This window comes from Gobius niger (assembly GCF_951799975.1).
Source record: "Gobius niger genome assembly, chromosome: 18".
In the NCBI taxonomy this organism is placed as follows: Eukaryota; Metazoa; Chordata; class Actinopteri; order Gobiiformes; family Gobiidae; genus Gobius; species Gobius niger.
This window is the reverse complement of record NC_136869.1, coordinates 20,087,145-20,106,784: the sequence shown is the minus strand read 5'-3', so window position 1 is coordinate 20,106,784 and position 19,640 is coordinate 20,087,145. Positions and strand designations below refer to the sequence as shown.

The 19,640-nt window shown below is 43.1% G+C and overlaps 1 protein-coding gene across 1 annotated transcript in view; it reads left to right on the top strand.

The window, feature by feature from the left end:
- tmem108 (transmembrane protein 108) overlaps positions 1-16,801 on the top strand; it is a 63,635-nt gene extending 46,834 nt beyond the window's left edge. Inside the window, exons 3-5 of the mRNA XM_079576081.1 lie at positions 11,188-12,063; positions 13,275-13,426; positions 15,918-16,801. Of these exons, the coding sequence (XP_079432207.1) occupies positions 11,188-12,063; positions 13,275-13,426; positions 15,918-16,034 (1,145 nt within the window). The 3' untranslated portion in view covers positions 16,035-16,801. The remainder of the gene's footprint in view (positions 1-11,187; positions 12,064-13,274; positions 13,427-15,917) is intronic.
- Positions 16,802-19,640: the final 2,839 nt, after the last annotated feature.

The following is a 19,640-nucleotide window of genomic DNA, read 5'->3' as shown; positions in this document are numbered from 1 at the left end:
GAAGAAGAGGAAGTTGTGCTGAACCGATAATGTCAATAATATAAGGTCTTGTTTACCCGGATGACAAAGCTTGTGGTTTCAGCAAAAATAGAAAAGCTTACAACGTGATGCGCTCAGCAGTAAGTAATGTACTGCCCTGTAAATAAAGCTGCATCAACACATCGGAATTAGAAATAGCTTAATCTTTTTAGGCAATACTCTTAAATAAATTGGCTTATGTGACTACAGCCGTAAGAGGTTAAGGAATTAACTTAAATTAACTGAGATATAGTTGCCTTTGCCAACTAGACCTTCTCTCCTATAAGTCTAGAGAATGTGTTGCACAAGGATTCAAAAGCAGCGCTGCTGGTAAAGGCTGGAATCAAACCACCAACCTTTCGATTAGTGGGTAAGTGGGTTCAAACCGAGAGTCTTCCAGTACTTCCAATACTGCTGTACAATTCTTCATCACTCAGCCTATTCCAGTTGAAGAATTTTTAGTATATCCGACATATAGTACGCCGTATGAATATTTCCTACACCCACTGTAAAGAAACAGAAAGTCCAAATGCAAATACGGCAAGGAATCTTACTTATTCCTGGACTGACATGCCCTAAATCCATAAAATCCCTTTGACTCTTCCTTTAACCAGCCTGTCAGGGCAGAGGATGTTCTTTGTTTCAGTGTAAAATTGACTTATCGTTTGATCATCGTAGGGTCTGTGGACTGTCATTTTTATTAGAACGTTTTAGTGTGGCCTGCAAACCATCCAACCACTACACAACATCCAGACTGTGACATGTGCTCGAAGTCATTCTCATAATTACAATATTGTTCTGCAAAGTCGGAACTGCCGGGAGCTTGTATTCTGTTAAAAAGCACTCTCAACATCGGCTTTCTTGACAGCAGAAAAGACGTGCATCAATATGTTTTTGCTCAACTCAGCCTGTTCGATGAATATATCCTTAAGTCATTTGGACCTGGCTCAGATCGAGACTCCACTGTCAATTTTCAGCCTTCTTTTTTTTATTTTTTTTTATTTCCACTGCCCTATTTCACGGCAGCCTTGGTCAGCTGTGTGACACTGTGCAAGACGTCTCTGACCACTCATCCTAATCCGATCTAGAGCAGTTTGCTGATAAGAGTCCCCGTCCCATCTGATGCCCCTCTGGCCGGCTCCGCATCAAAGCCTCAAACATATATGAAAACCCCCACCGCACCTGATGATTGCTTTGAATCAGTCCTGTCAGCCTTTATCCCGCGAAGCCAGATATAAATTCATTGAGTCCGGGGCAGCAGAGCGTTGGCGTGTGCACCGCTGTGGGGAGGTGATACTGGAGCAGACTCATTGGTATGCTGATAAGGTGTGGAGATATGGCCCTGGGGGAGCCGGGGGAATACCTCCGAGGATCACCCCACTGTCTGGAGCGGCTTCAATTAGCATAAATGAAGCTAACATGATCCGCAGAGGGCCAGGCTGTGGCTCTGAAGAGGACGTCTTTAATCAGCGGCTATCGCTAAATACCCCCCGAAGCAATTACATGTGTTTGTCTGATCGCATAGCACAGGGTGTCATTGTAGTGACTTAGCGACTGGGCTGGTTTCTTCCAAATGCCCATAGTTACTGGGAAATAAGATCATACCATAATAGACATTTTACAAATAATATTTTATCTGACAATTATTGTTCATTTATATTCATTTTGCTGATTTGTGCTTACTTATTTTTTCAGTTGTTTAGTATATTTGGAAAAATATGCTGACACGTCTTTCGAATGCCAGCCTCCTGTCCCAAGCCTCTCACTCAACCTGCTTACTGCATATTATTTGTTTAAGGAACAGGCCACCGTTTTTAAATACTGAGATATGTTCTGACGAGTTGATGCGTAGTTGTCTGGTCTTTGTGCGTGTGCTCAGTCACGTAAACAGAGCACAGACGGCGTTAGCATAATAGCCTCTCCTCCTATGGCTCCTCTATGGCTCCAAACGGGAGTTAAGTTAGAAGCGTCCAAGCTAAACATATTTAAATAGGGAAAACGTGGAAGAGCTTGATCGCTTCTAACTTCACTCAGGAGGAGGCTAAATGCTAACGCCGTCTGTGCTCTGTTTGCGTGACTGAGGGCACGCATAAAGACCAGACAGCTATGCATCAACTCGTCTAAGCTAAGGTAAGAACATATCTCAGTATTTAAAGGGGGGGTATTAAACATGCCTGAAGTGTTGCCTTGGCAAGTTCACGTATTTTTAAGTAATCTGTAAAAACTCTGATGGCAGCCATTTTAGGGATAGGTTTGCCTGAGTCCTCCTAGGAACGCCCCCACCTCCTGGAGACGCCTCCGAGCTTTCGTCACCAGCCGAGTGACCAACCACTGCTCCTCAGCAGAACCCCCTCCCCACTGATGCCACAGACAGCGTGTGGAGGGGGCGTGTCGGAAAGGGTCAGAGGTTCTTAAAGAGACAGAGGCCTATTTCAAGACATTCACTACAGCCATTTTGAGAGAGACATTTTATACAAGGCAGTTATTCTAATTTACTGCATTCAAAGACCAACAGAGGGTTTGGTCATCATTGTAGTGTGCTATAGACTGTGCTATGTGATTGAAAAAAGCATAATACCCCCTCTTTAAAAACGGTGGCCTATTCCTTTAAAAGGGAACTATCCAACTAAAGCCATCAGTAGTGCTTCTCACACAGGTTCACTAAAGCCAATGTTGAATATCTGAATATAGAACTTCACTCTTTTCTTGCTAATTTCAATTAATTTTTTTGTAGTTTGACTCTTGTATTAGTTAAGCAGTTCATATTACAGTTGGATAGTTTTCAAGTTTTCCTCGTCATTCGGTGCCCCATGCAGACATGACACAGTGATTGTTCAGTTTGAGTGGGCTGCTCTGCTTGATCCAACTGTTGGCTGACCAGTAACAAATCACAGTGAAGTACTCTGATCCACCCAGCCTCTCTGACTCTGCTGCTCCCAAATACTGGGCTTTCTAGTGGAGGCTCTTAAGTTGGACAGTGCCCCTGCCAGCTGGCCGCCGATAACACTGCACTACAACTGCAGCACTGCTCTCTGGTCCCCGTGTACACACAGAGCCTTGTTAAACCCAGACCCTGCGCAAGGTGGATCCTGCCACAACATGATAAATATTTGCTCTTAGAGTGACGCTGCCTGCTAGACACGATAGTCACATTATAGAGAGATTGGTCTGATCAATTGCTGTTTGAAGTGAAAAAAAGGCTTAGGCTCTGTAGCACTGGGTAATTCTCACTGACTGCACTGACAGCTCTGGCCTTTTGGTTAGCGCTGATGAGCTCATGTAATTTATGTCTGTCATCTCTTTACATGAAGGCACATTACGCTCAGAAAGATGTTAAGGCAAAAATCAATAGAGTTGGGAAGAGTGTGCAGTCTCTCACAGCCTAAATACAGAGTGGATTTTCACACACTGATTTAGGCAGTTCCATGTCATTCTTTCTGTAGTGATTGTGTTATTAGTACACACTACAGATGCAGTACATTGTCTCTTTGTTCATGTTCTTAGTACACACTACAGATGCAGTACATTGTCTCTTTATTCATGTTCTTAGTACACACTACAGATGCAGTACATTGTCTCTTTGTTCATGTTATTAGTACACACTACAGATGCAGTACATTGTCTCTTTGTTCATGTTATTAGTACACACTACAGATGCAGTACATTGTCTCTTTGTTCATGTTATTAGTACACTCTACAGATGCAGTACATTGTCTCTTTGTTCATGTTATTAGTACACTCTACAGATGCAGTACATTGTCTCTTTGTTCATGTTATTAGTACACTCTACAGATGCAGTACATTGTCTCTTTATTCATGTTATTAGTACACACTACAGATGCAGTACATTGTCTCTTTGTTCATGTTATTAGTACACTCTACAGATGCAGTACATTGTCTCTTTGTTCATGTTATTAGTACACTCTACAGATGCAGTACATTGTCTCTTTATTCATGTTATTAGTACACTCTACAGATGCAGTACATTGTGTCTCGGCTAGATCATTCAAGATTGGGCAATATTTAAAATGTTAATACCTTAAAAAAAAAAAATCAATTAACAAGCTGGCATGTATCCCAAAATGTCTGCCGCCAGCAGATAAATGAGTCATATATCAGCGATCGTCAAACTGTAGTACAGTTAGCTCCAACTACAGCCTTAATGTGACGCTGTCCCACAATAACAGCACATGCTCCTGAGTAACAGCCTAGCACGAAAAGATCGAACAGTATTGGGCTACATGTTTCCATTTCTATTAGGTTTATCTGCCATTGTGAGTGAGGGTACATGCACAAACTAGGAACTTTTTTCAGTGCAATTGCGCAGCATGAAACATAAACCAGTAATAGATTGAATAATAAATCTATAAAGGCATGCAAAACAAGATATAGTCAATAGTCAATATGCATGTCCCGACAACAACAGCGTGTTGGGTGGCTTTACAAAAGGCAGCAGATTCATAGAACTCGTACTGTAATATCAATGCAGCTTTAGTGTAAGTGAACATCAGTAGAGAATGGGTGCAATGTATTACAGTCGCTCACCTGAGCACAATCTCGGCGCTAATGTTCTCCTTCAAAAATCAACAGATGATATCTTAATCCACGCGCTGCAGCGGCTCTGTTGTTAATAGGTGTCATTTTTCACAACAGCTGATGTCAGGCTGATGGAGTACAGGCGTAAGCGGCGAGTACACAGACTGAGGACCGCCGCCTGCCTCCATAGAGAGACGCACGCCGTTTTTTTTTTTTATGTGGGCCGTGGTGAATGAAGAAGAGAGGAGTGATTGAATGGGTCTGGGATGAACTCTGAGCTTTATAAACAGGTATTATTGAGTTGATGCTCTGAGGGGAACGCGTGAGAAATAAATGGAGAAAAGAAAGAATGAAGAGGAGGGCCAGAGGTGTTGCGGTTTGGATAAGACGTTAACAAAAGGCAGGCGGTGAAAGATGGACACCAATCAGCGGATGAAAGAAGGCGAGGGTATATAGGCTGAATCCAACTGCAGGATTTACAAAGACAGGTCGTAATAAAAAACGATGTCCTACAGGTCTATTCTGTCGTCTGCACCTACTCTTTCAGAGACTGGCCTGTCCTGGACCTTAACTAAGCTCCCTTTATGCCAATGTAAAGAATCATTTCAGTCCTCGGGTTTCAAGTCGTGTAAATCTAGGACTGCTGCTGTTGCATCTTTTGAATGGTCTTTACTTCATCGTTTGAAGTCCTCAAAATGTCCTCCATAACAGGAAAATGTCGTGACTCAAACCCATGAATAGGCCGGCGACACCAAAGAAAGCAAGATCCTGTTCTAGTCACTTCTAACCTTCCGTAAAATGTTGCAAAAGGTTTCAAAGTGAGTCTTCTCGTTCAGCCTTTAACTGTCTGTAAAATTACCAAAGCAGCAAAAGTCATTCACTTCAAAATGTGTGTTTCAGAAAAGCTTGTCCATAGCCCTTTGACCCTTTTTGCCTTTAAAAATGTTCATCAATCAAATGTTTGAAATAACACCAGACCCAGTAATGCTATAACGTAATTATTATGATTGTCATATGATATATATAAGAAATTTATTTTTTCTTTTTCACTTGGTTGGCACAATAAATATGAACCTGTAAAGGGCTGTGGTCCACTGTAACCAAAAATAATTGTTTAGAAAAAGAAACAAAAACATAATTATTATGCTTTGCCTACTTACAGTGCGCTATATCATTGGAAACCATCCATCCATCCATCCATTTTCTTCCGCTTTATCCGGGGCCGGGTCGCGGGGGCAGCAGTCTCAGCAGAGATGCCCAAACTTCCCGATCCACGAACACCTCCTCCAGCTGTTCTGGGGGGACCCCGAGGCGACACCAGGCCAGCTCGGAGACATAGTCCCACCAGCGTGTCCTGGGTCTTCCACGAGGCCATGTCCCAATAGGACATGCCTGGAATGCCTCCCGCGGGAGGCGACCGGGAGGCATCCGGAACAGATGCCCTAGCCACCTCAGCTGGCTCCTTTCGACATGAAGGAGCAGCGACTCTACTCCGAGCTCCTCTCGGGTAACTGAGCTCCTCACCCGATCTCGGAGGTTGCGCCCAGCCACCCTGCGAAGGAAACTCATTTCGGCCGCTTGTATTCGCGATCTTGTCCTTTCGGTCATTACCCAAATCTCATGACCATAGGTGAGAGTGGGAACGTAGATCGATCGGTAAATCGAGAGCTTTGCCCCGACTCAGCTCCCTCTTCACCACGACAGACCGATACAGCGACCGCATCACTGCTGACGCCGCACCGAGACCCCGATATACTTGAACTCCGCCACTTGAGGTAAGGACTCCCCACCAGCCTGTAAAGGGGAAAACCACCCTTTTCCGGTGGAGAACCATGGCCTCAGATTTGGAGGTGCTGATCTTCATCCCGGCCGCTTCACACTCGGCTGCAAACCGCCCCAGAGCAGCTGAAGGTCCTGGTTCGTTGAAGCCAACAGAACAACATCATTTGCAAACAGCAGAGATGAGATCCTGAGGCTCCCAAACCGGACACCCTCCGGCCCCTGGCTGCGCCTAGAAATTCTGTCCATAAAGGTAATGAACAGAACCGGTGACAAAGGGCAGCCCTGGCGGAGACCAACACGCACCGGGAACAGGTCTGACTTACTGCCGGCAATGCGAACCAAGCTCCTGCTGCGGTCATACAGGGAACAGACAGCCCTTAGCAGAGGGCCCCGGACCCCATACTCCCGGAGCACCCCCCACAGGGCACCACGAGGGACGCGGTCGAACGCTTTCTCCAGATCCACAAAACACATGTGGACTGGTTGGGCGAACTCCCAAGAACCCTTGAGCACCCGATGAAGGGTATAGAGCTGGTCCAGTGTGCCACGACCAGGACGAGCTGCGCATGCGGACCAGGTCGTCGAGGCACCTGCCTCTGACTGCCACCCAGTCCTCTCCGCACCCGACCCCTACGGATCCCTCTGCGGGTGGTGGGTCCACAGGAGGACTATCTATCTATCTATCTATCTATCTATCTATCGATCTATCGATCTATCGATCTATCGATCTATCGATCTATCGATCTATATCTAGTTGTCCAGTTTATATTTTTTAGCTTTGGGCTTTGATTGACAGGCCCTGGAGAACCGAAGAGGCTTGTTGAACTGTCTATCTGAGAAGGTCAATGTAATTTTGTTGTCTTTGTAGCCACCAGCACATGCTTAAACATTAGCGGCAGGGTCGTTTGAAGGTGAACAGATACATTTCCCTTTATTATGCTGTAAATTGGTTTGATTAAATTTCACACTGAAGTGAAGGTCTTTTTCTCTCTCCTTGAGGTTCAGGTCTTTGCTGTTTTACACACATCGACCTGTTGATCCCTATATCCTAGCTTATCATCTTGAAAGAAAAAAAAAGCACAAAAAAAAACGGCTTGCAAATGTGTTAAAGACAAGTATGTTAAGAGCTGCCAAATTGTGTCAAAGCGTTTGCCATTAACTTAGCCGGTGATATATCGAGGGACGGCGCGATTTATGCACAAAAAGCTGCTGAATTGGGCTTCTCCGGAGCGCATTGGAAGCCGCTGACATTCATTCAACTCCTCCATTGATGACATGCTGGGGACGTCAATAAATCATGTCGCAAAGCAGGAGCCAGTGCGCTGATCCAAAACCAGCTTTGTTCCAACGATCATTCACGATTACGCTCAAAGTCGGAGCTCACTGCAGGGACTCAAACGGCAAACACACATAAGCGATACATAGAGCTGCATCCCCAGACAAAATGAATTTTAATTGCAAAAGTAAACCCGGCTTGATATGGAGTGGGGTCTGTTGATCGGCAATAGGCCCTGGACTTTCCCCCTGCAGCGGGTATGATGGACTGCAGCGCGGGGACAGATGATTCAGAGGCTGAGTTTGAATACACTTAAGGGATCGGGACGGGCGAAGGACGTGAGAGGAGAGGAGCTACTGTATATGCTGAACTGTGGTCTTTACAGAATAAAACATGGTGCGCTTTTTGGCTCTCGCTCTCACCTCTGCTCTGGGGCTTGTTCGGTCTCGGCCCTTGTGGAAATGGGCTTTGGTTCCCATAGTTACTGTGAACAGGAGCGGGTGAGGCGACTGCATCAGCTCGTTGGGGAGTTTCGCGATTTACATCAGCAACAAAAAATGCAATACTTTTTTTGTACAAATTTCATTGAGAATAGTACAGTTAGTCATACTGCAGAGAGGGGGGGGTATTAAGTAGTTTATTATCGAATACTTATTCTTCTTTTGTGACGTTTAATGCCCTTACAGTACTTGAATAAACATTTAATTGACAAAAGCTTATGTTGACGTAATGAAATAAAGATTGTATTGATTTGGGTACCATGCTTTTTACTCTTACTTAAGTACTTATGGTTGCTACTTTTTACTTGTCTTGGATAAAAATCTTGCATTAGTAAATATTACACTCCAAATCTCTTTTAATTGAAAGTTTAGTTTCAAATGAATGTAAGCCATATATTTCAGTCAATGATTCTGAATTAATACGTTACCAAACTGTATGCTCTCCTCCTGTCCACAACAAGATATATAAGAATCGCTTTGTAAACTGAAACATACCAATGAAAGAGTCGACGAGCCTGAAGTCCAATCCACTTTGTAATACAACAAACAGTGGTGATACACATTGCTCAGTTGTGACCGATATCCTTTTGCAAGTAGTGATGTGTTCTATCTCCTAGCTTAAAAAAAATATTCAAATGAACTTACCTGAATATGTTTTTACCCTATAAGACAGAATAAATGACCACCTTGACCTCAGTATCCCGTCTTCAGCAGCATTTAGTGTCTAACTCTACAATCCAATGGGCGGCCTGCACGTAGTCCTCTTCATCAGTATTAAACATCAGTATTAAACAATGCCAATAATGTCTGGGGGTGGCCCGGACTTGAGGGGGGAATTAATAGTCTCCTGCAGCATGTTCCTCCCTGTGTGACTTTCTTAGCCCCGATAACATAATAGGCCAATCTCCCAGTAGGCGTCGCCTAATGGCCTGTCACTAGACGGCCTCCTTTAGGGACAGAGATGGAGCAAAGGAATCCGACGGCACATCGATGAGCGCAGCATGTTAACCAGTTAATCTCCATGCTTATTATGCTCATTAGAATGCATTGCAATGGGTTTGGAAATGACTGGTATTTGGTATAATATAATGTAATATGTAATAAAAGGATAGATGCACATCGCTAATCAATGTGGTTATGTAGGGCTCCACAGTGCAACCTGCCTGCTCACTACACACAGGAAGTGGATAGGGAATAGTGCAGTGGATATAGTAATCTCAGAGAGCGACAAAGAGAGTGAGAGTGCCAGTAGATTAAATGCTGGGCTACTAAATGAATGCTAAGAGCAATTGCAAGACTCTGGGAGAAAGAGCGTTCGGAGGATAGAGTACAAGGGAAAACATTTTATTGTTATGGATGTTCATTCCCATAAACTCATGAAAAGAAACCAGGCTTCACTCTGTGTGGACAAGCTATTCATCATTTGAAAACTAAGAACCTCCACAATTCAGTCATCCAGGACCATATAGGGGACAGTTGCAGGGATTGTAGAAGTAGGTGATGGCCCATTTATGCTCATTTCCAAACTGGTTTTAGCAACTGACAGAGCCTTCACACACTCCGCACTCTCACTACGCCCTGTTACAGTCAGCGCACAGGCTCAGGTCACTCACACTGAGGACAAAGAGGGCGACCTCCACGTCCCTCCCTACCTCTATCCGCCTACTAAATAAATGACTGTGGGGACGTTGGTCAATTAGAGGCCTATAACACATAAACGAACCAGGAAAATCGAGCAAAGAGGCCAAGCTAATGTCATAAAGGCAAAGATTAAAAGATACTGTAAAAAGAAAAACTGAAAGTATTTTTGACTAAAAATGTTTTAATACCAACAGCCAAGTGGTTAAGTTGCTGCACATTTGTCAGAATGCTACTCCATCCTCAGTGTTGTTTGAGTCCCTGCTCCGATCTGTTCATCATAGCTTCCTTCTCTTCACCCGCATATTTTTTTTTTTTAATTGAGGCACAGTTTGGGCTATTTGTATTTTACTTTATTGCTAAAGAAAATAAGACTTCACTGATTGCGTTTGAACCCCAGACCTTTGACTTACTAGACCTGTGCTGTATCCACTCGGCTACAAGCACAAGACAATAATGTCACATAGACGGCACTTGGACTCTCAATATGGAGGCGCAATCATTCTCCACCTTGTTTTGCGGGTGGGCCTGACTGACGGAGGGGCGGGGAGATATTTCAGTTGCTCTAAAATGTCCCGGAGCTCTGGATTCTCTGATTTTTGAAGAGAATGTAAACGCATCAGATCTGACTATTGGGTTATCTGATTTCTCCAGTTATCTTATTTTTCGAACCATGTACGTAGCCACCGTGTACACACATAGGTCATGTTTGTAAACGATTGTAAAATAAAATCCTACATATCTTACCTTTAACTGCGACTAGTAAACTGAAAAATGTGCCCTTTTACAAGGGAGAAAGTTTGCATTAGTCAGTCACAAAAGTGCAGTTAGAGAAGTGAAGTGTAAGAAGAAGATCTTTATTTATATAGCGCCTTTCACAGACATATAGTCACAAAGCACTTTACATGAGACAATTGTACATTCACTCCATACTCGGTGGTGGTAAACTACGTTTGTAGCTTCAGTTTCCCCTGGGGGAGACTGACAGAAGCGCTTTCGCGACTACAAACGTCTGCGCCAACGGACCCTCTGACCAATACCATACATTCACTCACACACATCATTCATCCTGGCCTATTGTGCATGTTTTTAATAAACCTACGCAGACACGGGGAGAACATGCAAACTCCACACAGAAAGGCCCGTCCAGGTGGGAATCGAACCCGGACCTTCTAGCTGTGAAGCGAGAGCCCTAACCACTGCGCTACCGTGCAGCTGTATGTGAATGATTTATTCTGGTTATATGATTGATTCTGATTTTATATAAATGACATTAATGTGGGAAGGTGGAACAACGAAAGAGAACTCAAGGGGTGGTCTTTTGATTTTTGTCAGAGATCAAACCGTGTCTATGTTCCCAAGGTTTCAGATTTCAGGAGCTTTAACAAAAACAGTCTTTATTTGATCTATTCATCAGTGTCCTGTTTGTGTGTGCAGGTGTCCTTGCATTCCTCGCGCTGCCAGTAGGACCAGTATCATCAGCACAGGACGACGCTGTCTCCATGGCGATGACCCACCGCAGCAGCCCCCATCCGACGGCCAGACCCCAACTCCGTCATCAGCAGCAGGCGCAGCATCACTCGCCCCCTGCCTGGCCACAAGAGGGCTCCTCCAGCGGGGAGTGGCCCGCCTCCACCTCCATGCCCCCCCCTGTACCCGCGACCCAGCACTTAGCATGGCTCCACACCACGCACACTGCATTTCCCATCACTGTGAGCGCCGCTAGCACTAAACCAGGCCACCAGACTCAACGTTACACCCCCAAACAGCCGACTCAAACAATTCCCAGAAATACAAACCTTGCACTAGGCCTTCGCCGCAGAGGCCACACTCAGGACGTCCCAGGAAGGTCGAAACCCCATGCGATCACTTTACGGGAAGTTCCCACAGACACCGAACCCCCCACTGACGAGCTGGTAGTTCAAGCTAGCTCTAGTTCTCCCATCGACGAATCAGCATCCACAGCCACCACTGTAGATTTCAACACAACAGTCGCTTCAAACTTTAGCGCCAGTGAGCCCATAACACCGGAGGCCAACCTTACGGACAGCAGGAATGGGACTGCTTGGGGGGGGCTGCTACTGTCCGACGCGAGTTCCAGTGAAGCCAAGGGGAACAGCTCAGAGATCGCGTCCACGGCCAGCGGGAACTTTCTCAACAGGCAGGTCCCAGCCACCACACAGGACCCCTGGATGTCCGCGAACAGCTCGGGACCCACCGTGGAGCCGCCCCCGTCCCGGGTGATGATCTGCCTGAGCCGCATGGACATAGTTTGGATCGTGCTGGCCATCAGTGTGCCTGTGTCGTCATGCTGTGAGTATCAAGCCGGTGGCCCATGTGATTGCAGAGATATTTTTATTGTAACTTCGCTTTGGAGGGAAGTAACCATGGCGATGTATGTTTTTCTCAGTGGCTTTTACATGCAGACCAAAAATCGTATCATGATCTGATTTCTGGAGATATCCGATTATTGACTTGGCATGTAAACAGCATAATCACATGTACATTATCTGATATTCACATAATAGGATTACTAAAGAAAATAAGACGTCGCTGCCTGAGTTTGAACCCAAGACCTTTGAATTGCAGAATCTGTGCTGAATCCACTAATGCCACATGGACAGCACTTTGACTCCAAGTGTGTTTTTTCACCTGACTCTGCCTGACTAAAGGGAGAGGCAGATATTTCAGTCGCTCTAAAATTCCAAATCTGCACTGGCTCATGTAGAACCCTGAGTGTTGGATAGTCACATTTCTGAAGAGAATGTAAATGCATCCTATCTGATTACTGGGTTGTCTGATTTCTCCAGTTATCTGATTTTTCTGACCAGGTAAACGTAGCCAGTGAGTGCCCAGCCAAAGGAGCAAACTGCCAAAAAAAAAAATAGACAAATATCGACCTCACAACTCTCCTCTTTGAGCTAAACAAGTTGTGAGATAGAGAAGAGGTGATAAATTCGTACACTTATATTAATGTTTTGGACTGTCCCACACTCGAATGTGAGAAGAGAAGAAAAGAGAGACAGCTCTTGTGATTTACGGATTATATCTATTGAATAATTTTGTTTATCAGGGCAAATTCGCCTGGGTTCCCAAAGATTTTTGTGGATGCTCGAGTCCTGAAGCACCCACGTGCTGTGCTCATAAACCACGGTGACATGAATAGGCGTTTTCCCACAGCCAGAACCTTTTTTCCCTTTTTGGTGCTTTTTAAGTCCCTGCCCTCCTTTTGATCGACAGGGGAGAGCTTTTTCAACTCCTACTTAGTATCTTTATTTGTCCTGTTTTGACAAATATTCATTAAAAAAATATTGAAATAATATAATAATATCATGGGAATATTCAAGGCAGTTCTGGCATATCCCAGTGTTTGTGGTACATTGTTAGAACGGTTTCCATGACATTTGTGATTTCTAGACCTGAGCATAGACAACTATACAGTAGCTAGATTGGCCATTGTCAGGCGAAGCATGTCTTTCTCTGTTCTTACTCCTTGTCTCTGTCTCTCCCCCTCCCTCCTGTAGCCGTGCTGCTGACCGTGTGCTGCATGAAGAGGAAGAAGAAGTCGACGAGTCAGGAGAACAACCTGAGCTACTGGAACAATGCCATCACCATGGACTACTTCAGCAGACACGCCGTGGAGCTGCCCAGAGAGATTCACACTCTGGAAAACGAGGTGCACCACACTCAGCCAGTGTAACAAAGATCAGATCATCAACTGGTCAAAGTACTTGATTTGATTACTTGAATAAAAGTACAGATACTGCGGGGCAAATATATCTCCAATACAGGTTAAAACTGTTTAGTGAAATGTTTACTTAACTTTACTTCTAGTATTTTGCTGCTTCAAAACATGAAGGTGGCGTCAAATTCACCATCTGTACCCCAACATGGCATTGGCAGTGACCTGTCCCGAGTCAGTGACATTCACTGTATCTGCACAGCGCCACCCACTGGTCATCTTAAGGATTTCACATGGGAGAAAATGAGATGCCAATTCATATTATTTACTTTTGAAGCCTTTATATAAATAGCACAGGAGAAAGGTTATATTTATCTTTTAAATGAAGTGGAGTAAAAGTATGTTACAATACAGTTTGTTATCAACAAAAATACTACTCAAGTGAAGTACAAATCCTCAAAAAAACATTCTCATCTAAAGCCATTTTTAGTCTCATTGATTCGGGAACTAATTGCACATACTATCACTTAACTATATTTGGTTTCACTCTTTCTTCATATACTGCATATATATATACACACATTGTTTTACTTGTTTTGATGCATTGTAGCGCCATCTGCTGGAGAAACCCTTTGCATGAAAACTAAAAAGCATTCTCAGTATCCTTTCATCCTTTCACATGCATGTGCTCTGTGTTTTTCTTTTGTCCATTTCCCCAAATGTCTTGCTTTCATCAGGAGAGAGACACTGAGGTTGGAGCTTGTGTAGGAGGATGCCCTTGGTGACACCCAGGTGTTGTTGTCCTCCTGTACCCGTCCCAGTAGAGACATACAGTGGGTTCAGGAAGTCGTCATTCCTCATGTGATACTATCCAAATTTTTCTATTTTTTTTCCCTTTTATTCTTACAAGCCTAATAAAATAGATAGATAAAATAAATAATAATGAGAAGATGTCTTGAGAACTTTCTGAACTCACTGTTATAGCTGTGTGTAAAAACCCCAAATGAAAATCTCCACATAATTACCGTTTCTCCCCTCGCACCTCCCTCCTCTCTCACCACTCCTGCTGACTCACCACTAGCCCATTAAGCCCTGGTTATTTCCTCCTGAGTCATCCCCATAATTTCACTCATTTTCTATTCCTGCACATTTAGCTTCGTCACAAATCGCTCGCTATCTCCCTAAAAACCCTGAGGCGCATCAGTTCCCATTCTATTCCCCCTCGCGCTGCGTCGTCACTGCCTGGAGTCGCTTTAAGCCGCCTTAAAGGAGACCGGAGGCAAATTAGGAATTATGTCGTAACGCTCAGAGTCATTGAAGGCAGTGAGATACTAAAAAAGTCCAGGGCCGTTTCTCCCTTTGTGAGGGCAGCAGGCATCATGTTGCTTGGGGGTCCCATAATCGCCACAGTAATGATTCATTTGGCCATTGCTGATAAACCGATTCCCACAACTTTATTTTGATTGATTGATTGTTTATTCCGAGTTGAATGTACATAACATACAAACATAACTTTTTTCGCATTACTATCTGCAGCTTTTACAACGTCTTGACTGTTTTGTTGTGGCTTGGAACCTTAATGTCAGCTCTGTCTCACAATTAAGTGTTTGTAGGTTTTATTCAAGTTTAATAATTAAACTTGCAGTAAAATCTCTGCTAATGTGCCTGAGGGCTGCATTTTGCCCCCAGGCCGCACTTTGGGCACCCCTGCTTTATTGTAACCGTTTAGATTCTTAATTACATTTTTGTAGAAAATAATATATGCTATAAAATATTTGGGCCCTTCGTAAAATGCATTATTTGCTCACAGCTAGAAAGTAAATGCCTTTGGCCGATAACATACTGTATGTTTGTATCATCAATTTTCGAGATATGAACCTTGGCTGATTATTCTGTCCTTTCCTGACTCCTTGTGGCTGGACTGTATCATGTTTGGACTGTATGATTATACCTCTACAAATCTCCAAAAGGCTAAAGAATGTGCTCCTTGTTCGTTACCTCTTTTTGGGAATTTTTTTGATTCACCTTCCCCTATCTGTTACTGGCACCAGAGCCTCCGAAATAGATTGTGCTTCAGTCCTACATCAGTCATTAACAATTTATACCTTGGCTTTTAAAGCAGCACTAAGTAACTTGTTTACCTTATTAAATCCTTTTCGTAGTCCCTCTGGGGGCAATACAAGTGTCAATGGGATGATGTGGGTCTTTCATCTCCCCCTGATGTCTCTGGCCAGAAAACCACACTTGCAACTTTCCTTTTGAACCCGGAGGCACAATACACACTAATGAATACACACAAAGAAGCTAACTGTGGGCTGGCTAACACCTGCAGTGGTGCTTATGACCTCTAGGGGCAAGTTACTTAGTTCTGCTTTAACTTTCCCTTCGTATGTTGACAAATGTTTATGTGATTCGAGCGCAAAGCAACACAGCACACGTAGAACAGCATCCGTGACTAATGAGCTTGTCCCATGTTTTTTCACAGGAGCATGACACTTACCTGCCCCCAAACGGAGACTACAGCGGCAGCAGCATGGTCCTGGTCAACCCTTTCTGTCAGGAGACTCTGTTCATCAACCGAGACAAGGCTTCTGCCATTTAGCGGCATGGAAAAACTCCAAATACACCGCGCTCTCCTACTGCTGTGGCTATTTTATACACTATATGCACTGTACCCGTTCAGAGACATGACTTTATATCTGTAAAAGAGAAGCTGAGAACAAAACAAATATTAAAAAAAAACGTGATGTAAACAAATTTACTATGAGGACGCAGCGTCATATTTTTCTGATGTACATTTTCTACAAGAGGCTTTTTATGTCTTTATAGAACTCTGCTGTAAGTGGTGTGAGTGGCTGTGGTCGGTTGCAATGAAAACAATGATAGCTTGTCCTTTAAAAATAATCCCAAAATACTTATAGCCTGTTGAACTTGAATATTTAGCACCTATATACATGGGGTTGTTGCCGAAAAGTGGTCAATGCAATCAATTTGGAGTAACAGTGTGTTGTGTGAAGTCATGGTGGTTTTCATCAGCTTAATACGCAAGTGAACAGAGCGCTGTTGCACTCCGCTGGGGACACAGTGATAATAATAATAATGGCTTTCACTTGTATTGCACTTCACAAGCCTGTCTCACAAGTTTCTCAAAGCGCCACACTGAAGTCATTATGAGGCAGTGGGTGAAGTGTCTCGCCCAAGGACACAACAACAGTCTGCACCTGCGGGAGCTGGGATTCGAACCGCCAACCTCTCGGTTATCGGACAACCCGTTCTACCATCTGAGCCACTGTTGCCCCGTAAAAAAATACAAGTAACCCCAGCACTGAAAGCCTGCCTTTAGGAAGCTTGTAAAGTCTAAAATGTTTTACTATTTCACCCATATGCCTTGAGAAGTTAGGCCTAGTAGTTGGGCATGCACACCGTCTTTAGGCCAAGGTATAGTTTCAGTGCGACCCAAATAAAAATATGAATTTCAACTTGACTCTGTAGTAGTAAATGAATTGAAAATATAGTTTTTGCTCATTAAGATCTATCAAGTCTTTTTGGCAAAGACCCACAACCCACATTTGGCTCCTAAGTTGAGAACCCCTGACATAGATCGATGTGTATTTTAAGAAAATCTCATCGACCTAAGGCAATATGTCAATACACACCCATGATAAACCGTTGACAGTATTAAATCCTAAGGCTCAGATAACCTTACATAACTTGTGTGTGCAACAGCGCTCTGCTTCTCTAGAGGGACCACTTAGACATCATTCTTTTGTTTACTTCTGTCTGTCTTTTACAACGTGTGGAAGAGAAGTGTAACCAAATCTCAGTGTTATTTTAGCTCCACAATGTTTTGGATCAACTCAGTGTTCTCTCTGTCTGTCCTACTGTATGTATGTCCGTATGTCTGTCTTCTGCTCTATATTGTGGAGAGGCGTTGTTGCCCAAGATTGATTATGAAAATAATGTTGCCCCGTCTCCACATACAAATGTTCACAATAATGAGGAGGAGGGGGGGGGGAGCCTCATTTTGAGCACGCAGACATGGTGTGTTTGTTCAGCATTTTCACTTTGGAGTCAGTGGTCTTTATGTCATCTTTTGGATTTACAATGTTGCCGTTTCATCCAATAATCAATGCTGCTCACTAAAAGAACTCTACAGAAGATGCTGTTCACATGTGTTGGAGGACGTGACGCTGAACAACCTGATCTAATCATTTCATGCAGTGGACACATGGCTGAGCTTGTTGTTTTGCACGCTCAAATATCGATATTATATGTTTGATGGCACGGTGGAGAGTGTAACATGTATTTTTTGTACTGTAGTATACACTGTACTTTTTACTGCTGAGCAATAAAACTGCTAAAATTGTATTTTTTGGACTAGTGTCTGATGATATTTCACAAAAAGAGTGGAAAAAATACTTGCCAACTCCAGCACATTCATTGATTGAGTGAGCTGGTACTTTCTCTTTGTACCAGTGCTGACCTGCACCTTTGGGGGACTCAAATGTAGTTGTTTATAGCTTGCTTTAATACTGCAATAGATTTAAGTTGAACTTTTTACTCTTATGAACTGGTACTATTGTGTAATTTAACAATATTGATAAAATGCAAGCATATGGCCCATGTAAAACCAACCAATGAAGCTATTGGCTATGCTTAGACCGACCTCTGTCATGTCATTCTCTACCTATTGCAGCCTTCCAAAATTAAGCTATGTGGTTATTATGTGTTGTCAGTGATGACTATAGAATTATATACATGATGACATATAATAATCACATACTTGTGTAATTATATTTTGTCAGTGACAACATATAATTAAGTTGTGTCACACACATAACCTGCAGACTATACGGTTGCCAGTAGCAAACATGGCATTACTATGACTAAAAACTGTTAATATGGTTTTAGTAAGATACAGGATATATGGGGTCAAGGTCTGTGGATCTAGATATTTGAATAGTATAAGGAAAACATCGCCAATTTATTTTTGTTACACCAAAGTTACTCTAACAAAGGTAAAATATATTTTTATTTTTTGTAAATAAATTGTTTTATTAACAATTTCAAAATAAAACATCTCATCGAGGTACAAAATACGACAGATTAAGGGACTGTACAGAGATGTAAGGCACAAAACTTTCTTAGTAGAGCTGGACTTGACGAGGAAAAATAAAATTTAAATTCATTCATAAAGTGATTGAAACAGGGGTGAGTGTCTCTCCATTTACAACAATGTATGTGGTATTTTGCAAGAAGAAAAATAATATTAACAATATCGGACACAGAATTTTCTAAACCTTCAAAAAATATAAAATATATTATATTCACATTTAAAATAGGGGATATTCAAGATTTTAAGAGATAGCCAATCTCTAATGTCACTCCAGAAACCACCTGTTACTGGACACAAGAAGAACACATATCTAAGGTTTCTTCTGGAAAATTACAGAACTGACCAAGTCAAATTTAAAACTTTTATGAAGAAACACTGAGTCAGGAAAAATCCTATGGGAGATTTTAAAATGCGCTTCTTTACCTTTGGGTGGATCAGCCATTTGATACATTTAGAGGCCAAAATCCTGAACCTATCTATAGGCTATATGCACAGTTTCCCCACGTGACGTCTTCCTGGACAGTCAGCCAGACGCAGCACTTCCTGTCGCTGGTCGTTTACGTTCACAATTAGCAGGTTCCCACACAAAAATAGCGATAGCTCAGGATCTGGTTAAGGACAACGAGTTACTGATGGACAGTCACAGCAACGTATTACAAACATCATGTTCGCTGTGAATCCAGCACCCAAAGGAAACGCCAGCTGTCGTAAGGTAGGAGCTTTTATCTTAGAGCTAAAGGCTAGTGTTGAAAAATGATAATATAACATGTAAACAAGTAAATATTATTTAAACTACTAACAGGACGATTCTTTTTTGCGCAGGCTCGTTCTAAACTTTGCGCTAGTTTTATTTTTTATTTTGTTAGCCGCGTTAGCTTCAAGACAAAAACATCCACCGTTATGAACACGGAGGTTTCCTCCAGTGAAGTCGTTACGTCTCACGTAATATTTTCTAACCTGCTCCAGCCACATCCGAACTTTTACTCGCTGTCCTTTACCAAATCTTAAGCTATTGCTTCATTTCTGTGGGACCTGCTAATTTTTAATGGGAAGAGATGACAGACAGGAAGGACAGCCTCTGGCTGACTGTCC